General features: G+C 53.9%; 1 protein-coding gene across 4 annotated transcripts; it reads left to right on the forward strand.

Annotated features, from left to right (window-relative positions):
• The first annotated feature begins 1,711 nt into the window (after positions 1 to 1,711).
• NACA (nascent polypeptide associated complex subunit alpha) lies at positions 1,712 to 17,394 on the forward strand. 4 transcript variants are annotated; one of them, XM_065419133.1, is made up of 10 exons: positions 1,712 to 1,798; positions 3,790 to 3,861; positions 5,854 to 5,997; positions 8,341 to 8,421; positions 13,925 to 14,010; positions 14,495 to 14,572; positions 15,108 to 15,254; positions 15,612 to 15,740; positions 16,535 to 16,657; positions 17,267 to 17,394. In XM_065419133.1, exons 2-10 carry the CDS (start codon positions 3,792 to 3,794, stop codon positions 17,279 to 17,281), a joined length of 873 nt encoding a protein of 290 aa, XP_065275205.1. In that variant the 5' UTR covers positions 1,712 to 1,798; positions 3,790 to 3,791; the 3' UTR covers positions 17,282 to 17,394. The 4 variants fall into 4 exon arrangements, with proteins under 4 accessions (XP_065275205.1, XP_065275206.1, XP_065275208.1 ...); XM_065419134.1 differs by lacking the exon at positions 8,341 to 8,421; XM_065419136.1 differs by lacking the exon at positions 5,854 to 5,997.
• The last annotated feature ends 4,820 nt before the right edge of the window (positions 17,395 to 22,214 follow it).

Below are 22,214 nucleotides of genomic sequence, written 5' to 3' on the forward strand. Positions count from 1 at the left end.
CTTAAGTGGAGTAGGACTAGGTTTAAGCTGAACTGCAGTAAACTTCTCAAATCAAAGTTGGAGCATCTCCAGTGGCGTTTGCACAATTTAACTAACCTGGGAGTAAGCAAGTGCCCGGTTTTGGGGGGAGGGAAAGGAGAGGGATTGTGTCTGACAGTGAGGGCAGGTTTTCTAGAACAGTGGTTCTCAACTAGGGGTACGCAGAGGTCTTCCAGGGGGTACATCAACTCATCTAGAGATTTGCTTAGTTTTACAACAGGCTACATAAAAAGCACTAGCAAGTCAGTACAAACTAAAATTTCATAGGACTTGTTTACATAGCTCTATAGACTATACACTGAAATGTTAGTACAATATTTATATTCCAATCGGTTTATTTTATAATTAGATGGTAGAAAGGAAGCCATTTGTCAGTAACAGTGTGGCTGTGCCGCTTCTGTATTTTTATGTCTGATTTGTAAGCAAGTAGTTTTTAAGTGAGGTGAAACGTGGTCGTAGGCAAGACAAATCCAACTCCAGAAAGGGGGACAGTCGTCTGGAAAGGTTGAGAGCCACTGGGCTCTTTGGAAAATCCGACCTGCTCCGTGGGGCAGGGAGACGCCACGTTCCTTAATCGCAAATGCAAACCTCCATCCCAGCTGCATCTGTTACCCCGACAGAGTGCGAGATAACTGGGCCGGGGAGCAGACTAACCCCCAGCTCCCTCCTCAGGGAGCCCCCCTTCCTGGCCACAGCCAGAATGGGGGTGGGGGCAGAACCGGCAGCAGTTCCTTGGGACCCCCCACCTTGGGGGTGCAGGTCCTGGCAGAGATGGGAGAGTAACATGAAATAGCCCCTGGGTGGGGGAAATATGGGGGGTCTTTTAAAGCAGGGAGCAGCCCCTGGGACTAAGTGGGGGGTCTCCTAGCCCTGGTGGGGGAGGGCAGGGAACAGCTCCTGATGGGGGCCTCTGGGAAAGAGGAGGGAGGCGCAGGGAACAGCCCCTGACTGGGGGGGGCGGGCTCTGGGAAAGAGGAGGGAGGCGCAGGGAACAGCCCCTGTCTGGGGGGGGCGGGCTCTGGGAAAGAGGAGGGAGGCGCAGGGAACAGCTCCTGATGGGGGGGGCCTCTGGGAAAGAGGAGGGAGGTGCAGGGAACAGCCCCTGTCTGGGGGGGGCGGGCTCTGGGAAAGAGGAGGGAGGCGCAGAGAACAGCCCCTGTCTGGGGGGGGCGGGCTCTGGGAAAGAGGAGGGAGGCGCAGGGAACAGCCCCTGACTGGGGGGGGGGGCGGGCTCTGGGAAAGAGGAGGGAGGCGCAGGGAACAGCCCCTGTCTGGGGGGGGCGGGCTCTGGGAAAGAGGAGGGAGGCGCAGAGAACAGCCCCTGACTGGGGGGGCGGGCTTTGGGAAAGAGGAGGGAGGTGCAGGGAACAGCTCCTGATGGGGGGGCTCTGGGAAAGAGGAGGGAGGCGCACGGAACAGCCCCTGACTGGGGGGGGGGCGGGCTCTGGGAAAGAGGAGGGAGGCGCAGGGAACAGCCCCTGTCTGGGGGGGGCAGGCTCTGGGAAAGAGGAGGGAGGCGCAGGGAATAGCCCCTGTCTGGGGGGGGGCGGGCTCTGGGAAAGAGGAGGGAGGCGCAGGGAACAGCCCCTGCTGGAGCTCACTGTCCCGCGGTGGGAGGGGGGAGTCGGGAAGAGCTCCTGGGAAGAGGGCGGTGAGTGACCCTTGCCCCGGAAGCCCTCGCTCGCTCTCCCGGAAGCGCCGCCCCCTCCGCCTCAGTCTCTCTCTTTCCGCCGCCATCTTGAAGCCGGCTCCCCGCACAGTGAGTCCCGCCGCGTCTATCCGCCGCCATCCGCCCCGCGGCGGGCCCGGCCGGGGGTGCTGGGGGTGGGGGGCCGCGCGGGGGGGCACCGGCCTGTGGGGGAGGAGCCAGGGGGGGCCGGGCCCGGGCCCCGCTTTGGAGCAGCCTGGGTCCCAGCTAGTGCCCGGCTGCGAGGCCTCCCTGCCCCGGGGAGGGGGGCTCCCGGGTGGGGGCGGGGGGAGGAGGTGACTGGTCCCTGCGGCTCCTGAGTGAGTGGGGGGGGGCGGCAGTGGAAGCCCCTCCCCGGTACCTGGCGGGTAGGGGAGTGTCTCCCCCCTCCTGGGGTAGAAGGTCGCCTGGTTGGGAGGAATTGAGCAAGGGGGGGGGGGCGAGGAGGGTGAGTCATTTCCCTTTGCGAATGGGGGGTGTCCAAGTCTCCCTCACTCCCATCCTCTTCTGGGGTGGGTCACGAGTCGGGACTGTGAGGAGTAGAGCCAGCTCTTACGCACACCCTGAGCTTTCAGGGTGGGGGTGGGGGTCTGAGCCTCAAGTGTGAACCCCCCCGAACTGTCTGGAGCCCCCACAACTTCACATCCCAGGTCTGACTCAGCTCTTCATCCTGCCCAGGTAGATAAACCAGATCCCCAGTGCTGTACTGAACGTGGGGGGGTTTCTGAGGAGACCTCACAACCAGAGGTGCTGGTGTTAAAGGTCGCAGGAGGGTGCATCTCACAATACAGGATTGTCCCAGTGCCCTTGGCCAAAGCTTCTGGGTCCTGCTATCTCCCTGTACTTCCTTCATCAGACAGGAAGAGTTTGATCCTTGATTGCCACCAGCTCACCAAGTGGCCTCTGACAAGTCACTTCAACTTTCTGCCCCTTAGTTTTTCCTCTCAAGTAGAGAAGGACACCCCTCTTCTAAACTCAGGAGTTGTGAGAGCTGACTGAAGTCTGTAAAGAGCCGTTGGCCAGGTCCAAAGTGCAGTGTATGTGGGCCAAGAATTATTATCTAGGCTGTAAAACGCAACCGAGGGTCCTGTGGCACCTTTAAGACTAACAGAAGTATTGGGAGCATAAGCTTTCGTGGGTAAGAACCTCACTTCTTCAGATGCAAGTAATGGAAATCTTCAGAGGCAGGTATAAATCAGTGTGGAGATAACGAGGTTAGTTATCTCATCTGAAGATTTCCATTACTTGCATCTGAAGAAGTGAGGTTCTTACCCACGAAAGCTTATGCTCCCAATACTTCTGTTAGTCTTAAAGGTGCCACAGGACCCTCTGTTGCTTTTTACAGCTTCAGACTAACACGGCTACCCCTCTGATATCTAGGCTGCTGAGTTTCATAGGAATATAGGGGTTGCCAGTGCATTTCAGCCCAGTATCCTGTCTCTGATGGTGGCTGGTAGCAGAAACTTCAGAGGAAGGTGCAAGAACCCTACAGCAGGCAGATGAGGGATTATTTGACACATAACCCCCCCCACCACCACCACCACCACCACCACACACACTCACAAAGTGGCATTTTGATCTCTAATAGATTTGGTTTTGTCCTGAAGCACAAGAGTTCATATCATTTCCATTAACTGCATTGGCATTAACTATAACTCTGGATATGCGTGATACCCATATGAATATGCAGTTCCATTTTTAATCTTAAGTTCTTGGCCACTATGATCACCATTGCAGACCTGTTGCCTCTGAGGACATACATAACGAGTTTACTTACTTGCTGGAAATGGGAAATGCTGTGATACAGGGGTTTGGTAATGGGAAAGACCACTTAGTTGCAATTTCATGGTGAAATAAAATTACAGTTTCTCTCTTGCTTGTTTCAAAAGTTTTGTGAAACTTCCTTATTTGTAGCCACCCAAAAGTGCATCTGTTTGGCTTTCCTGATTGTGGGAGAGACATTAATTGTGAATGTCATGGGACTTTTTCTCTTAGCTCCTCAAATCCCAAAGAACTGAATCCTTCACTAATGGTGGCATCTGTTTTTTCTTTCTTGCTCTCAGAAATGCCTGGTGAAGCGACAGAAACCGTCCCAGCCACAGAGCAGGAACTGCCACAGCCTCAGGCTGAGACAGGTTAGTGTTGCTTTGCTTTATTATACACCTTCTGAAAGGATCCCAAAACTCATCCAGCCTAAACTTCAAGAACAGGTGAAGCCAGTTTGTGGGGAGGGAGAACAAGAATATTTTGATCATTGGTGGCTTTTGGAAGTCTAGTTAAAAGCCTTGAAGAAGGAAGGTTGAGTGCTGGTAACTTGACTGGGTTTCACTTGCTCAGTGGATGAGTTAAGGGGGCTCTTTGAATGGAAATGGTGGTAGCATGCTTGAAGGGCAGTAAGGGGTCGGTGGGCACTGCTGCCCAGCTGTACAACCAAGGCTTTGGCAGTGTGTGATGTGCAGGAATACTAATTGTAAAACACCAACCTGCTTTCATTTAACTAGTGTTCTGATTTGCTGTGGTTACTAAGTGAAACACAAGTGTGTGGGTCTCTGCTGCTCTAACCCGGTGAAATGCTGGATGTTGGTTTCATTGCTCTTGGTGCCTTTTCTCTTAACCACACATTGTTTGGCTGCCTGCTGTTGTACAAGGCAGAACTGTTTCTCCCACAGCGTCGCCACATGATTGTGTGGGTGTTTCTCACTCAACCAGCTCAAAAGGCGCTTTATGCCAGCAGTGATATCAGTTATTAAATATATGGTAACATTCAGAGTCGGACAAAGCAGTCCCAGTGTAGCCAGCTCTGTGTTACACGGCCTACAGTGGAATTGCAAAAGCATGCTTGGTACGTTCAGTAACATGCTGATTCCCTCCATCGTCAGCTTATATCACGCATTTGTAACCTACTGTTGTTACGAGTAACACTGGAAGTCCTTATTAGTGAAGCAGATTAGAGATATTAATTTTTTTCAGCTTGTTTTCTTTGTGTCTGTGAGGGCACTTGGTGTATTGTCAATTTCACTCTTTCCCCTGTGTACTCGGTTTCCCATATTGCATGTGTAGGTCTCTCCCAAAACAGCAGGGGAGAGAGAAACATTTTAAAGCCATAGGACAGTGTAGCTGTAAATCTGCAAAGATTCACAGGGTGCTAGGGCAGGCCTAGGAGCTGAGATTCCTTTTAACTCCTTGAAACTGACTAGATAACAGATTCTCTCCAATGGAATGGCTAAAAGTGGACACAGGGAGTAACATGATGCCTCAGCCAGAAAGTTACAGCAGGGTTTGGCATTCACCGCGCATTGTGATGCACCACTGATGAATGTGCTGTATGAACGCCTGACTACTCTTTGGAGGGAGGGAGGAGTTGAACTGAGAGTCGGTATAGCTTAAAAAAACAAAAAAAGCTACAGAATCCTGCTTGTGTTTTGCAGTGTGTATGAATTTAGTAATGATTTTCAAACCCACTGTATGTTGTGCTTCTCAATTGTCTCTCTTGAAGGTTTCCTGGGTGCTGTGATCCAGTTAGCAAATAGTATGGCCTTGTTTGCTACATTTCTGCCTAGAGGGTCGGGGCACACTGCATGATGTAGGACTGGGCCTGAGGTATGGGGCAGCCACACAGTGCATGACTGGTCAATGGGGTGAATTCTGTCCAAGGGCTGTGTGAGTTTGACTTGGGGCCAACAAGAAAAATTGGGACCATATGGATGATCAAACGCGGCTGGGGGAAAGGTTTTGTGAAGGGAAATAACCTGGAGGGAGGTGGGTGGGGCTAAAGTCCAGTTCTCAGCATGATGGTTAAGTGGTGCTTGTTGGTCATGAGTCAAGTAGGTAGCTCAGTGTGACTAGCAGTATTGTCATGCTGTCATTTTCTTTAAAGGCCTCATTGAGGGGTAGGTGCGATTCCTATGGCAGGGTAACTTCTCAGGCACCATTTGTGCCTTTGGGTGAATACAGAGCTGCAGCGTCCCAGGGCATGGTTTTTCTCTGGGTCTCCGAGGATAACTCACACATTTTCCCCACTGTTGATTCTTCTCATCTCTTGGGTGTCTTCCCACGCCATGGAGTATATAAAGGTTGGTGGGTCTTGGTAGTAGGTGGTGTGTACTCAACAGCTGATGCTATTGCAGTAACTCCTCCCCCGGCCCCCGGGGAAGCAAGCTGGCCTCTCACAGGAGTGACCCTGGCAGCTGAGCAGACCAGAGCAGTTGCCACCAAGAGTCCTGAGGTGGCAGGCGAGGGTTCCCAGGCTGAGTCTGCTTTGGAGCCTTCAGGTAGGTCTCAAGTTACTACAGGAGGTAGAGTGGGGGGGCGGGGGGGGGAGCGCGAAGAGTTACCCTGTCTGTAAAATAAAATCGGGCTCTGACTCATCTAGGGCATTAGAAATACCAACTCCGCATTGAGCAGACTCTTCCGAAGCCTGGTGGGGCATACGATTCCGTGTGTGTGTGTGTGTGTGTGGTTTAATCTCTGAGCTGGTTTCATCGCACCTCTTGCCACCCAGGTGTATCTCTGCGGGAGTTAGATTGGCCCGTGGAAAGAGCGTAACGCAGTGCTGAACTCCTGAGGACCAACAATATGGGGCTTCATTTGCCACCCCCGCAGCGCAGTTACAAGGAGCCTTCACCAATTGTTTGTGGCCTCAATGAAATCCACTGCTCCTGGGCTGGCAGGAGATGCCCCTGGAGCACATTGGGTGGGGGGTGGGGAGGCGTTAGAGCTGGCGACTGCATGGCAATCGTGTCTCAGTGATGTCCAGAGTGATCATGTCTGAGGCATCTTGAGTGAATGTGGAAGGATCAACGAGGCCTCATGGAGACTGGAAAGAATTTTTCAGAGGGAAAGTTATGGGGAATGCCCCCGCCGCCTGGTTCATGCTCGGCTCAGCACCTTTCTGAGATTAGCGCCCCTTTGTTAGATTTGGTAGTTCCCCTTTAAGAAACCGATCGGTTTCCCTACTCGGAAGCCGGTAACTTCTGGGGGGCATGTGCTGGGCCTTTCTTCCCCCATGCTACAGGACTCCCAATTTTAGACTCTACTCTGGGATCTGCTCGTCATACATTTCACTAAAGCTTGAAACCAACTCCTGCTCGCTTTCCTTGGGGCTGGGAGGGGGTTTTCTTTTGGGGCCTCACCCCACAAGTGGGCACTGGTTCGAGACATATTCCTTGGTGCACTGAGTGCAGAACTGGGCCTAGCTGTCTGGCTCTCAGCAGCTGAGAGATGACAGGTTCTGGTCTCTGACTGGCACTAAACCCGATTTGGGAAAGGCTGAGGGTGTGTGGCTGGCATCTGCCACTGAGTGAGCAGTCAAGTGACCTATGCAAAGTGGCTTTTGTGCACACTCCCTAAATCAGTGGCTGACACATAAACGAGTCAGTCATTCTTACCTGGATCAGGGCTGCAGCTCTCAGAATGTCAGCACCTGGGGTTTCCTATCACCTGGTTCAGGCAAGAGCTTAGAGTTTGGCCTGGCATCTTAGCTAGTGAGGTAGGGCTGAGGGGAGTCTCTTAGCACGAGCAGGGAGGTGGCGTGGTTTATGAGGGTGAGTAGGTTTGCAGCTTCCTGTATGTCTATCCCAGTGACTCAGCCTCTTCCCGCCCTCCCTCCCCCCCCCACTCCCCCCGGAGAAGGAGGGTCAGTGAAAGCTGTAGCCACTTGCTCAGTGCAGCGCTGGGGTTACCTGCATGCTGCATTAGTCAGCACTGCCCTGCTGGGAGAGGACCTGGCCTTCTGGAGTGGGAGCCAGGCGTCAGACTCACAAAAGGCATTTCCCTTCTATTCTCAAGCTGTTCAGGAGAACAATGCGGAGAAGCCCTCTGCATCCCAGACACCTGCAGACCATGCCTCAGGCCTGCTGGGCACAGACCACCTCTTCCCCACCCTCCTGCTCCTCATGAAGCCCCCCTCATTCCTAGCCCCTGGAAGCCGATGCTGGGTTAACTGGTGTAACAGCCCAAGCAGCTCTGCTGTTCCTGTTTAATTATTGGCGTTTTGGGGTTGCAAGCTGCCCCAGGCTGCGTGAGTCACAATGTCTCCAGTGGAACTGTACCTGATGGTGGAATATGAACTGGAGCAGGTCAGCCCTTCTCCTTGCCTGACCCCTCTGCCTGCTGTACTAAACAACATGCCTGCAGCTCACGAGAACCAGCTCATTCACATACGCTGCCAAACGCGGCCTCTTCCCCTGCCCTTCCATACAGACTACGCAGGTTTCTCCCTAGTTCAGTGTTCTGCCAGCCTCTTCCAGAGACCGCGCTGGGCTCTCTCCCTCGGAGGCTTGGAGGGCATCGAGCGCTCAAAAGAGTAAAGGGCTGATGCCCCTCGCTAGACTTATATATCATATGGGCAGGCGCGGCTTGTTTCTGGTGTGCAGCTGGTTCAGTGCACCTCGCTCCTGACCAGCAGAATCATCAGGACAACGCTGTCCTGGATCCATCTTCCCCACGCCAGCTCGCTTGGGTTGCGGCCCAGCCTGGGTTTGAACTCTGGTCTCCAGAGGTGAAAGGTGAGCGGCACCATTCTTGTCTTGGAAATGGAGCAGAACCTTCTTGCTTGCAGCAGTTCCCGATTGGAAGGACTTGTCGGTAATAACCTTTCACTCTTGCTTGTTTAGCTCCTGCTGTCCCTGCCCCTCCTGCCGGTGCTCCTGCAGCGCCCGCAGCCGCTGTTTCTGAGCCTCCTGTCCAAGCGTCAGGTATTCTGAACTCATGTCCCCCCCGTGCGTCTCATTAACAATGTTTGCTGTGCTGGGTAGTCCATTAACAAAACCGTTTAGCAGAGAGTGCAATGCAAGAGCAGGAGCCTGGGAGCTAGGACTCCTGGGTTCTTCTCCCGTGTCACTGCCGCGCGCCTCGGTTCACTTACGCGTAACAGAAAACCTGCATTCCAGGAGCACACGAGGCCTTGAATTGCACGTTTGTGGATGGGTGAGGCTGGAGAAGGAGGGAGTGTTTGCTCCTAGGATCTGAGGGCTGCCTTCCTGGGATAAAGAATGCGTGTGAGTGCCTGGTGTGTTGGGACGATGAAACCGCAACTTTCAGGAGCTGTATGGCAACTTGTGATGTTTCCTTCCTGTTCTCAGGCATCCCAAATGCCAGGGCCTAACCTAACCTGCCTAAAAAGGAGCGGTTTGCAGCCAGGCTCCTCTTTAATATGCAGGTGCCCGCGAAGCCCGGCATGTGATCCTGCCCTGTTTGGATCCAGGTGGAGCCCTGCATGCCCAGGCCTGCCGCCTCTGCCGACCACACCTCCATATTAGCTGAGGGAGCCAAGCTTTGAATTGGACTGTGTGAAGCACAGGGGTGTATAACTTCCCCCATGCTCCCAGAATCCCTTTGGGAGAAGAATTGAATGCTTGTACCAGTCTGCTGGGACAGCATCCTCCACCAAAGCCAGAGCGGGATTTCCAGAGCCAGGCAAACGTCGAACCAACCAGACACCGACCGCTCCACCTGGCTTGTCAGGCACTTGTACGGGGCATGTCCTGGGTTTGTGTGTTAAAATACATTGATCGGTCTCCCTGGGGGGAGGGGGAGGTGTCTGTTGTGTGTGGAGAGCTTTTTGAGAGCCGCAAGGGCCGTGGTGTTAAAGGGCCGTCGCCTGGGGCCGCCCGTCTGCCCAGGTAACTGAACTGCAGCCCACGCGGGGTCGCGCTGGATAACTCACCTTTCTCCCCTTGCTCCCTTGTTTTTCTTTTCTCATTGGTTCACTTTGTTTCTCTCTCTCCATCTCTTCATGCTGCTCCTTCCCTGGCACTAGCTGCAGCCCCTGCCGCTCACCCTGCCCAGCCCTCCTCTCCGAGTGCCCCCACGGGCCTGGCTGTGTCACTAGAGCAGCCCCCCTCCCCAACCTCTCCTGCTTCCCCAGCACTAGCTCCCCCTGCAGCCCCTGCCTCCCCACCTGTGGTCCCAGCTCGGATGCCTCCTACCTTTTCCGCTCCCTTAAAGCTCCCAGCTGCAGCTCTTGGCATCCCAGTGCCCAGCCCCCCTCCCCCTATCCCCCCTGCAGCCCCAGCCGATTCGGTCACTCCAGGCTCTCCCAGGCCTGCTGCTTCCCCAGTTACTCCTGCGAGCCCAGCACTGGCATCTCCCTCTGTTACCCCGAGCTCTCCCCTGGCCCCTCCTGCCCCCCTGGCAGCACCAGCCTCTCCTAGATGCCCAGTTTTGACAGCTCCTGTTTCTCCCCTGACCCCCCTTGTTCCTCCTGTGGCCCCTGTTCTGGTGGCTCCTGCGGCCCCCGGCCCTCTTGCGCCTCCTGCAATCTCAGCTACGCCCCCTGTGACTGCTGCCCTTGCCCCCCTCACCCCTCTGACTCCTGTTTCTCCCCCTGTGACATCAGCTCTGGCTGCTGCTACCCCTGTGGCCCAACCTACTTCCCCAGCCCCTCTTGTTCCTCCTGTAGTAGCCCCTCTCACATCCCCTGGGGCCTCAGCTTCTCCGGTGGTCTGTGCTGCTGCCCCTCTGGCCCCAACCTCTTGCCCAGCTTTTCCTGTGGCTCCTGCCCCAGCCCCCTTCACTCCCTCTGAGACCTCTGCCTCTCCCCCAGCCCCTCTCCCTCCCCCAAAGACCCCAGCCTCTCCTACAGGTCCTGTCCCAGCCCCCTCCACACACCCCGAGACCCCTGCCTCCCCCCCAACTTCCCTACCTCCCCCAAAGACCCCAGCCTCTCCCCCAATGACCCCTGCCTCTCCCCCAACGACCCCAGCCTCTCCTACAGGCCCCTCCATGCCCCCCGAGACCGCTGCCTCTCCCCCAACCCCCCTCCCTCCCCCAAAGACCCCAGCCTCTCCTACAGCTCCTGTCCAAGCCCCCTCCACTCCCTCTGAGACCCCTGCCTCTCTACCAAAGCCCCCAGCCTCTCCTGTGGGTCCTGCTTCTGCCCCAGCCTTCTCCATGCCCTCTGAGACCCCTCCCTCTCCCCCAACCCCTCTCCCTTCTGCTATGGCCTCAGCTTCTACTGCTCCTCCTGCCTCTGCCCCAACCCCCTCCACTTCCCCCCAAGCCCCTGCTCCTCCACCAAAGGCCCCAGCCTCCCCTGTGGGTCCTGCTCCTGCCTCAGCCCCCTGCATTCCCCCTGTGATCCCTGCCTCTGCCGCAACCCCTCTCCCTCCCCCAAAGGCCCCAGCCTCTATTGCTGCTCCTGCCCCAGCCCCCTCCACTCCCCCTGTGACCCCAGCCTCTCCCCCAACCCCTCACCCTTCCCCTATGGCTCCTACCCCAGCCCCTCTCCATCCCTTGGTGGCTCCTGTTTCTCTCAGTGTGACACCAGCTCTGGTGGCTCCTGCATCTCCACCAGCTCCTGTCACCCCCCCTGAGGCTGCAATTTCTCCTGTGACCCCTGTTTCTCCCCCTTCCCCAGTTCTGGTGACCCCTGGCTCTCCCCCTGTCCAAAAGGCAGTAACTGAGGCTGCTGCCCCTGGCTCAGCTCCCGCCTCCTCCCCTGAGCTCCTCCTTGCTCCCCAGAAACCTGCTTCCTCGCCAGTTGCTTCCACTGACCTCCCTGCCACTCCCCTTACTCCAGCGAGTAGCCATGCCCCTGCGCCTCTGCCCACTTCCCCCGCTGAAGAACTAACCCCCCACCCTGGGCTTCCTAAACCATCCCCGCCTTCCTCCTCACCTGGTCCTGCGCCCAAAGCACCAGCTAGTCCCCCCGCCCCCGTCTGTGCTGCTACCATCGATGACGACGAGCTGCCGCCTCTCATCCCTCCCGAGGGGCCTGCCGGGGAACTGCCTTTGCAGCCGATCCTGGTGGATCTCTCCTCTCCCAGACCCGCTGTGGCCCCTGCTGAGGCCCCAGCTCCTCTTCCTCCAGCCAAGCAACCCGTGCTGAAGAATGACAAGGGTATTTGCGGCCTCGGTTTGCTGTGTGCATGGAGTGTCAGCGGCTGCCCACCGAGTACTAACCTCCTAGAGACTGTTGGGCCTTGATTCCCCCCCCCCCCCCCCCCACACACACACACACACACACACACACACTTCTGCTTGGTTTGTTAGCCTAGAAACGTAGCATTTAGAAGTGATGTGCCATGCTATGTAGTGAAGCCAGAATAACCCTGTGCTGAGCCCTGAGCTGCCTGGTGAGCGCTGACCCGGATCCTGGCTGGGGTACGGGGCGTCCCAGTGTCAGGCAGGCCACAGCCCGCTGCCTGCTCTTGTGTTGGGCACCAGCTTCTGCAGTTTGTTCGAGTGCAGGTCACGTCACTAACAGAGGGGTCTGGGGGACGCGCTGAGCATGGGGCTGGCTTGTGGGGGGGATGGTTTGAACTCTGTTGTGTCTGGACCAGCGTCACCAGAACTGCGTAGGGCTTGAAAGGCCAGTCGGAGCCTCCCACTTGGATGTTTCTCCAACGCCTGCTGTGTATTTAATCCATTCCTCTCCGAATTCTCTGTTTCTCCGCAACCTGGTGGGGATCTAGGTTAGCTCAAAGATCGCCAGAGGACCCAGGGTTAATCGTGGTCACTTTGGGCTGCCTGTGTTGGGCAGATGCTCACAGTTCTGCTTGGATTTAGCGTCCCGGCTGGTTCACCTGTGGTTATCCTTTTACTTCCCTGGAAGCAAGTTTAGTGTTAAAATGTGTCTCCGTGGCCTGTGATAGTTCTTCGCGTGTGTGCTGGTCAGTTGACCTATCTGCGCTCACTTCTGGGCCACGGGAGTGTTGCTGTATGTCACTGGTGGTGGTGGCCTGCCCTATGCACACCCTAACCAAGCTGCACACAGCATTTAGTGCACGGCCCGAGGGTCAGGGCGTGGGTGGTTGGTGGGTCTGTCTAGTTACCAAGCCTTCTGTCCACTCCCAGTGAGACTGGGGCACGTGGAAATCACAAATGGGGCAGGGTTTGTGCCCTAGCTGCTCTTCATTTCTGAACTGGCTGTAGCACAGGAGAGAAGGGTTGTAACTCGCCCCGCCCGGTCTGCGCTGGGGGTCGAGTGTGACACAGACAGATTCTGCTTCTTCACTTCTGTGCTGCCAGGCACGTTTCGTTCTCCAACACGTCCCGGCTTGCAAGCTAACGACACCCACTGCAGCGGAGACTTGCATGAACTGCCAGCGGTCCTCCGAGTCTTACCAGAACCCGGGTGGCTTCTGGGCAGTGGCCCAGATACGCAACCAGAGATGCTGCTTCCTGCGAAGGGCTCTTGGTTTAATTGGTGTCATACCATCCCCTTTAATAGAGCCGTGTGTGGGCCTGGCTTTGTGCAAACAGCTCAAGGGGAATCGTAGCCAGTTTCCCTGCTCTAGGCCTGAGCTCCTCCAATCCCCCACTTTGCTGTCATTTAAACAGACTGAAGAGGCATTAACAGAGCGTCAGATTTTGTCTCCCCCACCCCAGCTGGGTCCCTGGTGATGCGAGTTCTGCTGTGGGTGTTGTCGAACCTGCCTTTACACTTGTTTATCACCTGCTCCTGCCTATCACACGCTTCACTGCTGATGAATGTAGAGGTTCGGGCTTGGAGCTGGATTCTCCCAAGAGCTGAGTACTTGTGACTCCCGCTGGTTTTAAAAGAGATGGGGGGTGCCCAGTGCCCTCGCTCAGCCCTCTAATTAGGTGCAGATACTTCCCCACTTCGCCTAGGGGAGTACCTTAAACTCCTTCCCGTTTCTCAGCTTCTAGACGGGACAGAATACCAACCATCCCCCCCTCGTCCTCTAATTCACCCTCCCTTCCCTATCCAAAATCCAGTGGCAGCTGTGTCGGCAGGGTCTGTAAACCAGTGGCCTCATAGATACCAGGTTCTGATCCGCTCCAGTCTAGTTGTTAGAGAGAGCAAGAGGGGAAGGAGCAGGCAGTCATGCAGTCTGGCCCCAGCCCGTCTGACTACTAGGCTTCTGTCTGCTGCTGCACAAGGTTTTTCCCCACCGTTTCAGAGCACTGGATTTCCAAAGCGGTTGGTGCTACTAGTCTGTGTTGTCCTGCTTGGATGTGCCTGTTCCTTCATTACCCAGGAGGGATCGGAGAGGGGAGAACTGCTCCTCTATCAGGTCTTGCATACGTTTATTGGCTTGAAGTTCATTTCGGTATGAACTGGGGTGATGGAGCAGTGTCAGCCTTTGGTATAACGAGACCCTAAACAACTCCGTGGCAAAGGCTCTGCCAGAACAGGGCAGCTTCCTTGGCCCCTTCTGTTTCCTCCAGACTTGCCTGCTACTTCCCACAGGGGCCCACGCTGGAAAATGTGATGCACGTTTGTTTCCATAGGGTCCGGCACAGAATCCGACAGTGACGAATCGGTGCCAGAACTCGAAGAACAAGACTCTACACAGGCCACCACACAGCAGGCACAGGTGAGGGGTCCGCTCCCTGCAGCTGAGCGTGTGCGGTGGGGGTGAGTTGCAGGATCCCTGGCTTCTGGAAGTGAGCGAGGCCCTTTCGTCTTCGCGCTGTGTAGGGCCGTGATCTGTGAATTGACTGAGCCCAAGCAGTCACTTGAGGCGGACGTGAACGTGCATCTCTCACTGTGCTCACAGATTAGGGGGAAATCCCCATTCTTTAATCCACCCAGACGCATCCCTCCCAGTCCCTGCTAGCTCACACCGCTGTGAATGCTGGCTACTGGAGAGTCACGCCCGCATGCGGAGCAGTTCTGTTCCTCCCTCCCCCATACAGTGAGCTGGCTATGCTGCTCTCAGTGCATGTGGCACAGGCTGTGTCCTGAACTAAGCTCCCCAGTTTCTGAGAGAGACCATCTCAGCTGCTCCCCCTGCTGTTGGTTCCTTGGGCCTCTTCCCCAGGATTTCCTAAGGTCCCGCTTGTTTTCTGTCCCTGCAGCTCGCAGCAGCAGCTGAAATAGATGAAGAACCAGTTAGCAAAGCAAAACAGAGTCGGAGTGAAAAGAAAGCACGAAAGGTAAGAGAAGATGGCAGTGGGCCCAATTCCTCGCCCTCCCTTAGGGTGTCAGCCCAACCCGCTGGGAAGAGGAATGGCTCTGTCAAGATCTCAGTGTGCATTGGGGCTTATATCCACTTCGATTTAGCCCTGTCATGCCCAGCATGGTGCTGCTTGTATAGTGCAAGGCCTCCTGTGCTGGCAAGGCTGGCATGGAACTGAGGGGCACTTGTGTGACGCCTTTCTCATCCAATGACCTCAGAGGCCAGCCCTGGCGACCCCCAGCTGAAGAGGTGCCCCCGTTCCAGAGGAGAAATGGAAACAGAGAGAGGTGACCTCAGGTCACCCAGCAAGGCGGTGGCAGAGCTGGGAGTGAACGCTGCCTCCAGGTTCTCTCTATTCTGCCTCTGTCTACAAGGCTTTGAAGGCTTCTCGGACACAGAAGTGTCAGAGGTTTCTTTGTGGGATCCCGATGTCCTGAGCCGATGAGCTAGTTACACCCTGGCCTAGACTGTCTCAATGAGCTATTTCTCTTCCCTTCTCCTTTGCTTTTAAGGCAATGTCCAAACTGGGCCTTCGCCAGGTCACAGGTGTAACCCGAGTCACCATCCGGAAATCCAAGAACATCCTCTTCGTCATCACGAAGCCAGACGTGTACAAAAGCCCCGCATCAGACACCTACATCGTCTTCGGCGAGGCAAAGGTGAGCTGAGCCCGCTCGTGATGGGCGGGGGAACATCTGACCTCTCTTTCAATCCGTGTTCACAGCAGCCAGACCTCAGGGATTGCAGTTCTGTGGCGTCTCGCTTCAGACAGAAGTGTGCCTAGATGAGTTTCCCTGCTGCGGTGTGTGTGTGGTGGGATGTGAGTGGGCTTTGAACCCTCTCTGCAGGCTAGTTTGCTCATCTCCATTGTGCTTGCACTGTGGCTGGGGCTGACTCGAAAGGCCTTGGATGTCTGAACCTCCATTCTGAAGTCCTGGCTTCTCTTTGGGTTCAGTTTCAAATTGCAGCCTGTTCGCCAGCATCTCACCGTGCTCTGTGCTTCTCCCAACCCCCAGATCGAAGATCTGTCCCAGCAGGCGCAGCTGGCAGCTGCCGAGAAATTCAAAGTGCAAGGAGAAGCCGTCTCAAACATTCAGGAAAACACACAGACTCCCACCGTACAGGAGGAGAGCGAAGAGGAGGAGGTATGTGGCCTCCAGGGCCCAGTCATGTTTGGGGTCTGAAACAGAAGCCCACCGCCAGTGCAGTTCAGATGAAAGGACCCACTGTATTAATGTGCACGTGTGGTTAATGGAACGTGCTAGCTGCCCACCCTAGTGTCTCCATCTGGCAGGTGTCCAGGACCCCTGTGTGAAGCAAGTCGGGGGTGGGTTTCCAGCCCGTTTCCTAGGGGGACGCCTCACGCAAACCATCATACCGACCGGTCCTCTCTTTGGGAAGCCCGGCAGAGGGCAGTCCCCGGACGTTTACTATCCTTCCCCGCTCCGGAGCAGGCACTTCTCACCAGCACTGATTATTACCGTTACTGGGCTCCTGCTACTGTATGGATTGTGATCTCTCCCCGTTGCACTCACCTTCACGGCATCGGAGCCCGTTTGCCCCTATAACGCGTGCTGGATACGCTGAGATGTGGTGCCTGGGGATTCCCTGTCCCTTCCTCCGCCTCCCTGCCCTAATGGCCATCCCAGAATCCCCTACTGCGACGCTGTTTGCACCTTCCTTTCGAAGCAGCTGGTGCTGGCCACTGTCAGGAGACAGGATAACAGGCCAGATTGGGTCTGATCCAGCCTGGTCATTCCTGTGCTTCCATGAAGCAGGCATTTCCCCAATCTGCAAGCAATGAAATCAGATCATGACTGCTGCTACTGCTTGGGTTGAATTGTGGCTACCCCCAGTGGGACAGGGCCATCAGTACCTGCACGGCACAGAGAGGTCTGTGCCGCCAGCTGGGAGACAGTCCTGGTCTTTTCTCGCTTAGGTTGATGAGACCGGCGTCGAGGTGAAGGACATCGAGCTGGTCATGTCCCAGGCGAACGTGTCCCGGGCGAAGGCTGTCCGGGCCCTGAAGAACAACAGTAACGATATTGTAAATGCTATTATGGTGAGTGGCCCCCAAAGCCAAGTTCCCAGCCAGTCGAGCAAACCCAAAACTTGGGGAGTAGACGTTACAGTTTGGAGTGAATCCTCCCTGGATGGGGAGAACAGGGCACGCTTATTTCACTGCTGATGGGTGTGAGGAGCTTACTGATTAGTTACCATGAGGGCATATCCCTACTTACCCCCTCTTCTCTTCATGTCTCAACTCCTCTGTTCTGCATCATTCTGGCAGTTTTCATTGTCTGCACCAACGTCGCCATTGGGAATAGGGGAAAATAACAGATCCGATGGTACAAAATCCGCTTGGGTCTGTGTTGTGATGTAAATAATTATTTGGGGGGGGGGGTAGGCGCCCCCTGCCTTTGTCCTCCCTGCCCCCCCCGCGTGTATCCAAGCAGGATATCGCACAGCTCTCTGCCTTCAGAGCAGCCATAACAGTCTTCCCCAAGGCCGCTTGGCCCTGCTTGGTAGATAAACAGTGTTAAGCTCACGCCGTTCTGTTGCTTCTACATCAGCATGCTGGAGGGGGGTGGCGTGCAGAGCTTAGTGAAGGCTCCGGGGAATTTCAGATCTGCCCCCAGCCATAGTTTCTAACCTCTCTCTCTCTCTCCAGGAATTGACGATGTAGCCATCAGAAGGGAGGAACCTTTTGGTTTTTCAGAGAAGAGTAAAATGCAGCTAAATTTAACATTTGTACTATTTCTATCGATAAATAAAAGTTGTGGCTTATTGTCGGTGAAATCTTTTATTTTTTGTTTTGCTTTTTGTTTGCCCTGAGGTCACAAGGAGGTGTAACCACTGATCACAGAGAAGATCCCGGGCCTGACAGTCTCTCTCCTTTGCTGTTCCTGGGGAAGCACACCTGCTAATTCTAGTTTTTCCTTGCTCAGTGGGAAGGTCCACCAGTCTGTAGGGGGCAGCAAAGGGCTCAGACTCTAGGTCATGAATGTTCCGTTGCGAGTGTGGAACACTGAGCTTATGGACACTCGCTGTGTAAAATTCAGTCGCAAATTCTAATGTTCAGAGGTTAGAAAATCTCTGAGGGGCCTCATCCCCCCCCACCCCCCCAAGGGTGGTGCAAGGTTGCTCCCTTTAGAGTTCTCAAGTGTCTAGTCCGCTCCAGGTTTTAATGACTCCGGTGTTACCAACATGAAAGGGATCTGGGGGTCATAGTGGACCACAAGCTAAATATGAGTCAACAGTGTAACACTGTTGCAAAAAAAAGCAAACATCATTCTGGGATGTAGTAGCAGACAGGAGAAGTAATTCTTCCACTCTACTCCGCGCTGATTAGGCCTCAGCTGGAGCATTGTGTCCAGTTCTGGGCGCCACATTTCAGGAAAGATGTGGAGAAATTGGAGAGAGTCCAGAGAAGAGCAACAAAAATGATTTAAGCGTCTAGAAAACATGACCTATGAGGGAAGATTGAAAAAATTGGGTTTGTTTAGTCTGAAAGAGAAGACTGAGAAGGGACATAACAGTTTTCAAGTACATAAAAGGTTGTTACGAGGAGGGAGAAGAATTGTTCTTCTTAACCTCTGAGACTAGGACAAGAAGCAATGGGCTTAAATTGCAGCAAGGGAGGTTTAGGTTGGACATTAGGAAAAACTGCCTGACTGTCAGGGTGGTTAAGCCCTGGAATAAATTGCTGAGGGAGGTTGTGGAATCTCCATCATTGGAGATTTTTAAGAGCAAGTTAGACAAACACCTGTCAGGGGTGGGCTAGATAATACTTAGTCCTGCCTTGAGTGCAGGGGACTGGACGAGATGACCTCTCGAGGTCCCTTACAGTCCTATGAGACTGAACATAATCGTGAGATTGGCCTAAAAATCGTAACCTCTTTATAAAAAGAAACGTCACGTTCTTTTGATCTGCCTTCTGGTTTCTGAGGCTTTAGGTTACATTCGCTTCATGTGTCTAAGCTTTTCTCTGCGAGCATGAAGGCTAGGAACTTACTTTTTTTTTAAAAGGAAAGAATCATCCCTGGCTCTCTAGTGATTTTCGTTTACAGAGGAGGTATCATTACCCCCATTTTATAGATGAGCAAACTGAGGCACAGAGAGGAAAGTGCCTTGCCCGAGGTCGCCCAGCAGGCCACTGACAGAGCCAGGTCTCCTGAGGCCCAGTCCAGTGACCTCTCTTGGGCTACAACGTTTATTTGTTGTATGGCGCTAGGTACTGTACAAAAACAGAAGAAAAAGATCGTCCTTGCAATCTCTTGATTTCAGCACTTGGAGCTTTTGGAAATAACCCCAAAATCACAAGAGTTGGCAACTCTGTGCTCAGCTGGTGGCTCTTCCACCGCTTCCTTGGATCGGCAGCGGTGGGAAGTTTTTCTTGGCGTTCATCTCTTATTTACACCCTGTTGTATAACTCTGAAGGTGGAGTGACTGCCCGTACTTGCTGTCAGGGTGTTAACATTTATATTGCAGTAGCACCTGCCAGCCTCAGTCAGGCCAGGGCCTTGTTGTGCCAGGTATGTACAAAGTAAATGACAATACCCACCATTTTAAAATGCTGCATTACTAGAACTTTAATGGCATTGTCGTGTACTACCACGTAATGAGGTTTGTCTTTGATTGCTTCCCTCTCGTCCCCCCAGCCTACAAGCAAACCTGTCCTTGTCCAGAAAGTTGAATGTGGTGCAGAGGGAGGGAGCTAACGCCCAATGAAATCCTAAGTGTCATGAAAAGAAAAGGCAGGAGCGGTGAAAATGGGAATCTTGCCACTGCTTAGTAACGCTCTCCCCCCTGTGCAATAAAAACTGGGCCGTGGAACAACTCATTAAAACTGATGAGCTACACTGCGGAGAATAGTCAGCAAGGAACCCCAAATGACATCAGGGAGAGCCGCTAGCTGGAAGCCCCTCATGCTGTGCACAAGCGCTATAGATACTGCTGTTAGTCACAGTCTGTCCATGTAAATCCAAGCAGGCAGAGTTCTGAATCTCCCATGGGAAGCTTTTGGAGGATACAGGAAGATGGAGCAGAGCTGTAGCTAAATTTGGGAAGTATGCTGGAGTGTGAGGTTCAGGGAGCCGGGCTCGATCGTTTTCATGAAGACTTTAGCGCTCAGAGAGAAGTGATAGGATTTGAAAGTAGCCTAGGACACCAGTTGGCTGCATTCAGAGGCTGGTAGGTGAGAATAGGAGTAAAACCTGAAAGGATCTCTTCCACAGTCCTATTTGGGGTGGGGTAGAGCTGATTTTCGTGAGCTATTCTAATCTGCCAGATGTTGCTTTGAGCCTGCAGGTGCATCGATAAGGCTTAATTATTGATTTGACTGGTTGTCTGAGAGAATGGCAGCATATTATCTAGACAATTGCTTCGCTGCCTGGATGTTGCCCTGTTTTGAAAATGCAGCTTTATCCAATGGAAAGGCGAGTGAACTCAGCTTCTCTCACTGTTTTGGAATGAGGGAATCTCTCTCTCTCTTGTTGATGGGGATGTTAAAGCTTTCTAAAGAATCCCCCCGCTGCAGTGTGGGTGCCGGCTTGCTATCTCCCAGGCAACTCAGGTGAGCTTATAATTAGGTGTGGTGGAATTTATTTATTTATTTTTTGTTCATAATTTTGATGGATATCCATCTTTGTAAACATTTTTAAATTTTGGATCGATTTACATTTTCACAATTGTGGGACTCTATAGTGGGTGGCGGGCAGGATATAATTGTAACGAAAGTTCTCAAGCAGCATTTTTCTCTGCCTATCTTTAAAGTTTCAGTTTAATATGATATTGTGTGTGTCTGGTGAAATCGACGTTTACCGATAAAAATCGAACCCTTCCAAGCCTATTTTATAATGCCCCAAAAAGACAGGCTGTGGAGGAGGAGCCCTCATAAATACGGAGCAAAACGTGCATGGCTATTTCCTTCATGAACGGGGGCTTTGCTCCTTACTTTATAATGAGGTTTTTGCTTTTAACATGAATCATTCCCTAGCCCTCTGGCAATACTGGGTCTTTCTCTTTATTTTTGGCAAGAGAGTGCATCCAACACAACCACCACTCTCTGCATGGATGTCAAGGCCTTCCAGGGCTGCCCTCTCAGCACAGAAGAGGCTCCGCGCCAGTGGTCTCTGATGGGCGTCGGACTGGGCTGGGAATAGGTTTGGGGAGCAGTGCTCTGGCTCCCAAGGCGTCGAGGAGTTGGCACGTCCCTGCTCTTCGCCTGTGGATCTCAAAGCACTTTAAAAGGAAGAGGGGAGTGTCCCTCCACCCTGGCCCTACAGGAGTAAAGTAATGCACATTGGAAAAAATAACCCCAACTATACATACAATATGATGGGGGCTAATTTAGCCATGAAAAAGATCTTGGAGTCCTCGTGGATAGTTCTCTGAAGAAGTCCACGCAGTGTGCAGCGGCAGTCAAAAAAGCAAACAGGATGTTAGGAATCATTAAAAAGAGGATAGAGAATAAGACTGAGAATATATTATTGCCCTTATATAAATCGATGGTACGCCCACATCTTGAATACTGTGTACAGATGTGGTCTCCTCATCTCAAAAAAGATATACTGGCACTAGAAAAGGTTCAGAAAAGGGCAACTAAAATGATGAGGGGTTTGGAACGGATCCCATATGAGGAGAGATTAAAGAGGCTAGGACTCTTCAGCTTGGAAAAGAGGAGACTAAGGGGGGATATGATAGAGGTATATAAAATCATGAGTGATGTGGAGAAAGTGAATAAGGAAAAGTTATTTACTTGTTCCCATAATATAAGAACTAGGGGCCACCAAATGAAATTAATAGGCAGCAGGTTTAAAACAAATACAAGGAAGTTCTTCACGCAGCGCACAGTTAACTTGTGGAACTCCTTGCCTGAGGAGGTTGTGAAGGCTAGGACTGTAACAGGGAACTGGATAAATTCATGGCGGTTAAGTCCACTAATGGCTATTAGCCAGGACGGGTAAGGAATGGTGTCCCTAGCCTCTGTTTGTCAGAGGGTGGAGATGGATGGCAGGAGAGAGATCACTTGATCATTGCCTGTTCGGTTCACCCCCTCGGGGGCACCTGGCATTGGCCACTGTTGGCAGACAGGATACTGGTCTGGATGGACCTTTGGTCTGACCCGGTACGGCCGTTCTTAGGAGCAGTGCAGACAGCAGCTGGTGGACAAATGAGGGGGGTGGGTTCCAGCTCCTGTGGCCCCATGGCCCCCTGCTAAACACCCCCCCTTCCTCGGGGCACCAACAGGGCCCAAGAAAACTACATGTCCCAGCATCCTCCTCTCTCGTTTCCATGGCAACCCTGGGCCGGGGAGCTGTGCCCACGCCCTGTAGCAACAGCGGGAGGCATGGGAGCATGCGCCGCGCGTGGGACGGGGGCAAATTAGGAGACTCGAGAGGGAGGCTACGCGCGTGCGCGCTGAGGGGATGGGAGAAGCGCGTGCGCACTCCGGAGGAGGCTGCCCTGGGCACGCGCGCGTGGAAGGCCGAGAGCCGCGAGGCGGTTGGGGCGCATGCGCTCTGCGTCCGGTAGGGCCCACCTGGGCGCAAAGCGCGCTGAGGGAGCGGGCGCCGGCGCATGCGCGGCGGGGAGTGCGGCGAGAGGCGGGAGCGCGG

This window comes from Emys orbicularis, chromosome 19 (assembly GCF_028017835.1).
Source record: "Emys orbicularis isolate rEmyOrb1 chromosome 19, rEmyOrb1.hap1, whole genome shotgun sequence".
Lineage (NCBI taxonomy): Eukaryota > Metazoa > Chordata > Testudines > Emydidae > Emys > Emys orbicularis.

Bases quoted from the DNA above. Each gene is read 5' to 3' on its own strand.
- NACA (XM_065419133.1), top strand. From the start codon at position 3,792: ATGCCTGGTGAAGCGACAGAAACCGTCCCAGCCACAGAGCAGGAACTG. The intron at 14,573-15,107 runs GTAAGAGAAGAT...TTTGCTTTTAAG, and splicing joins GTGAAAAGAAAGCACGAAAG to GCAATGTCCAAACTGGGCCT. The intron at 15,255-15,611 runs GTGAGCTGAGCC...CCCAACCCCCAG, and splicing joins TCGTCTTCGGCGAGGCAAAG to ATCGAAGATCTGTCCCAGCA.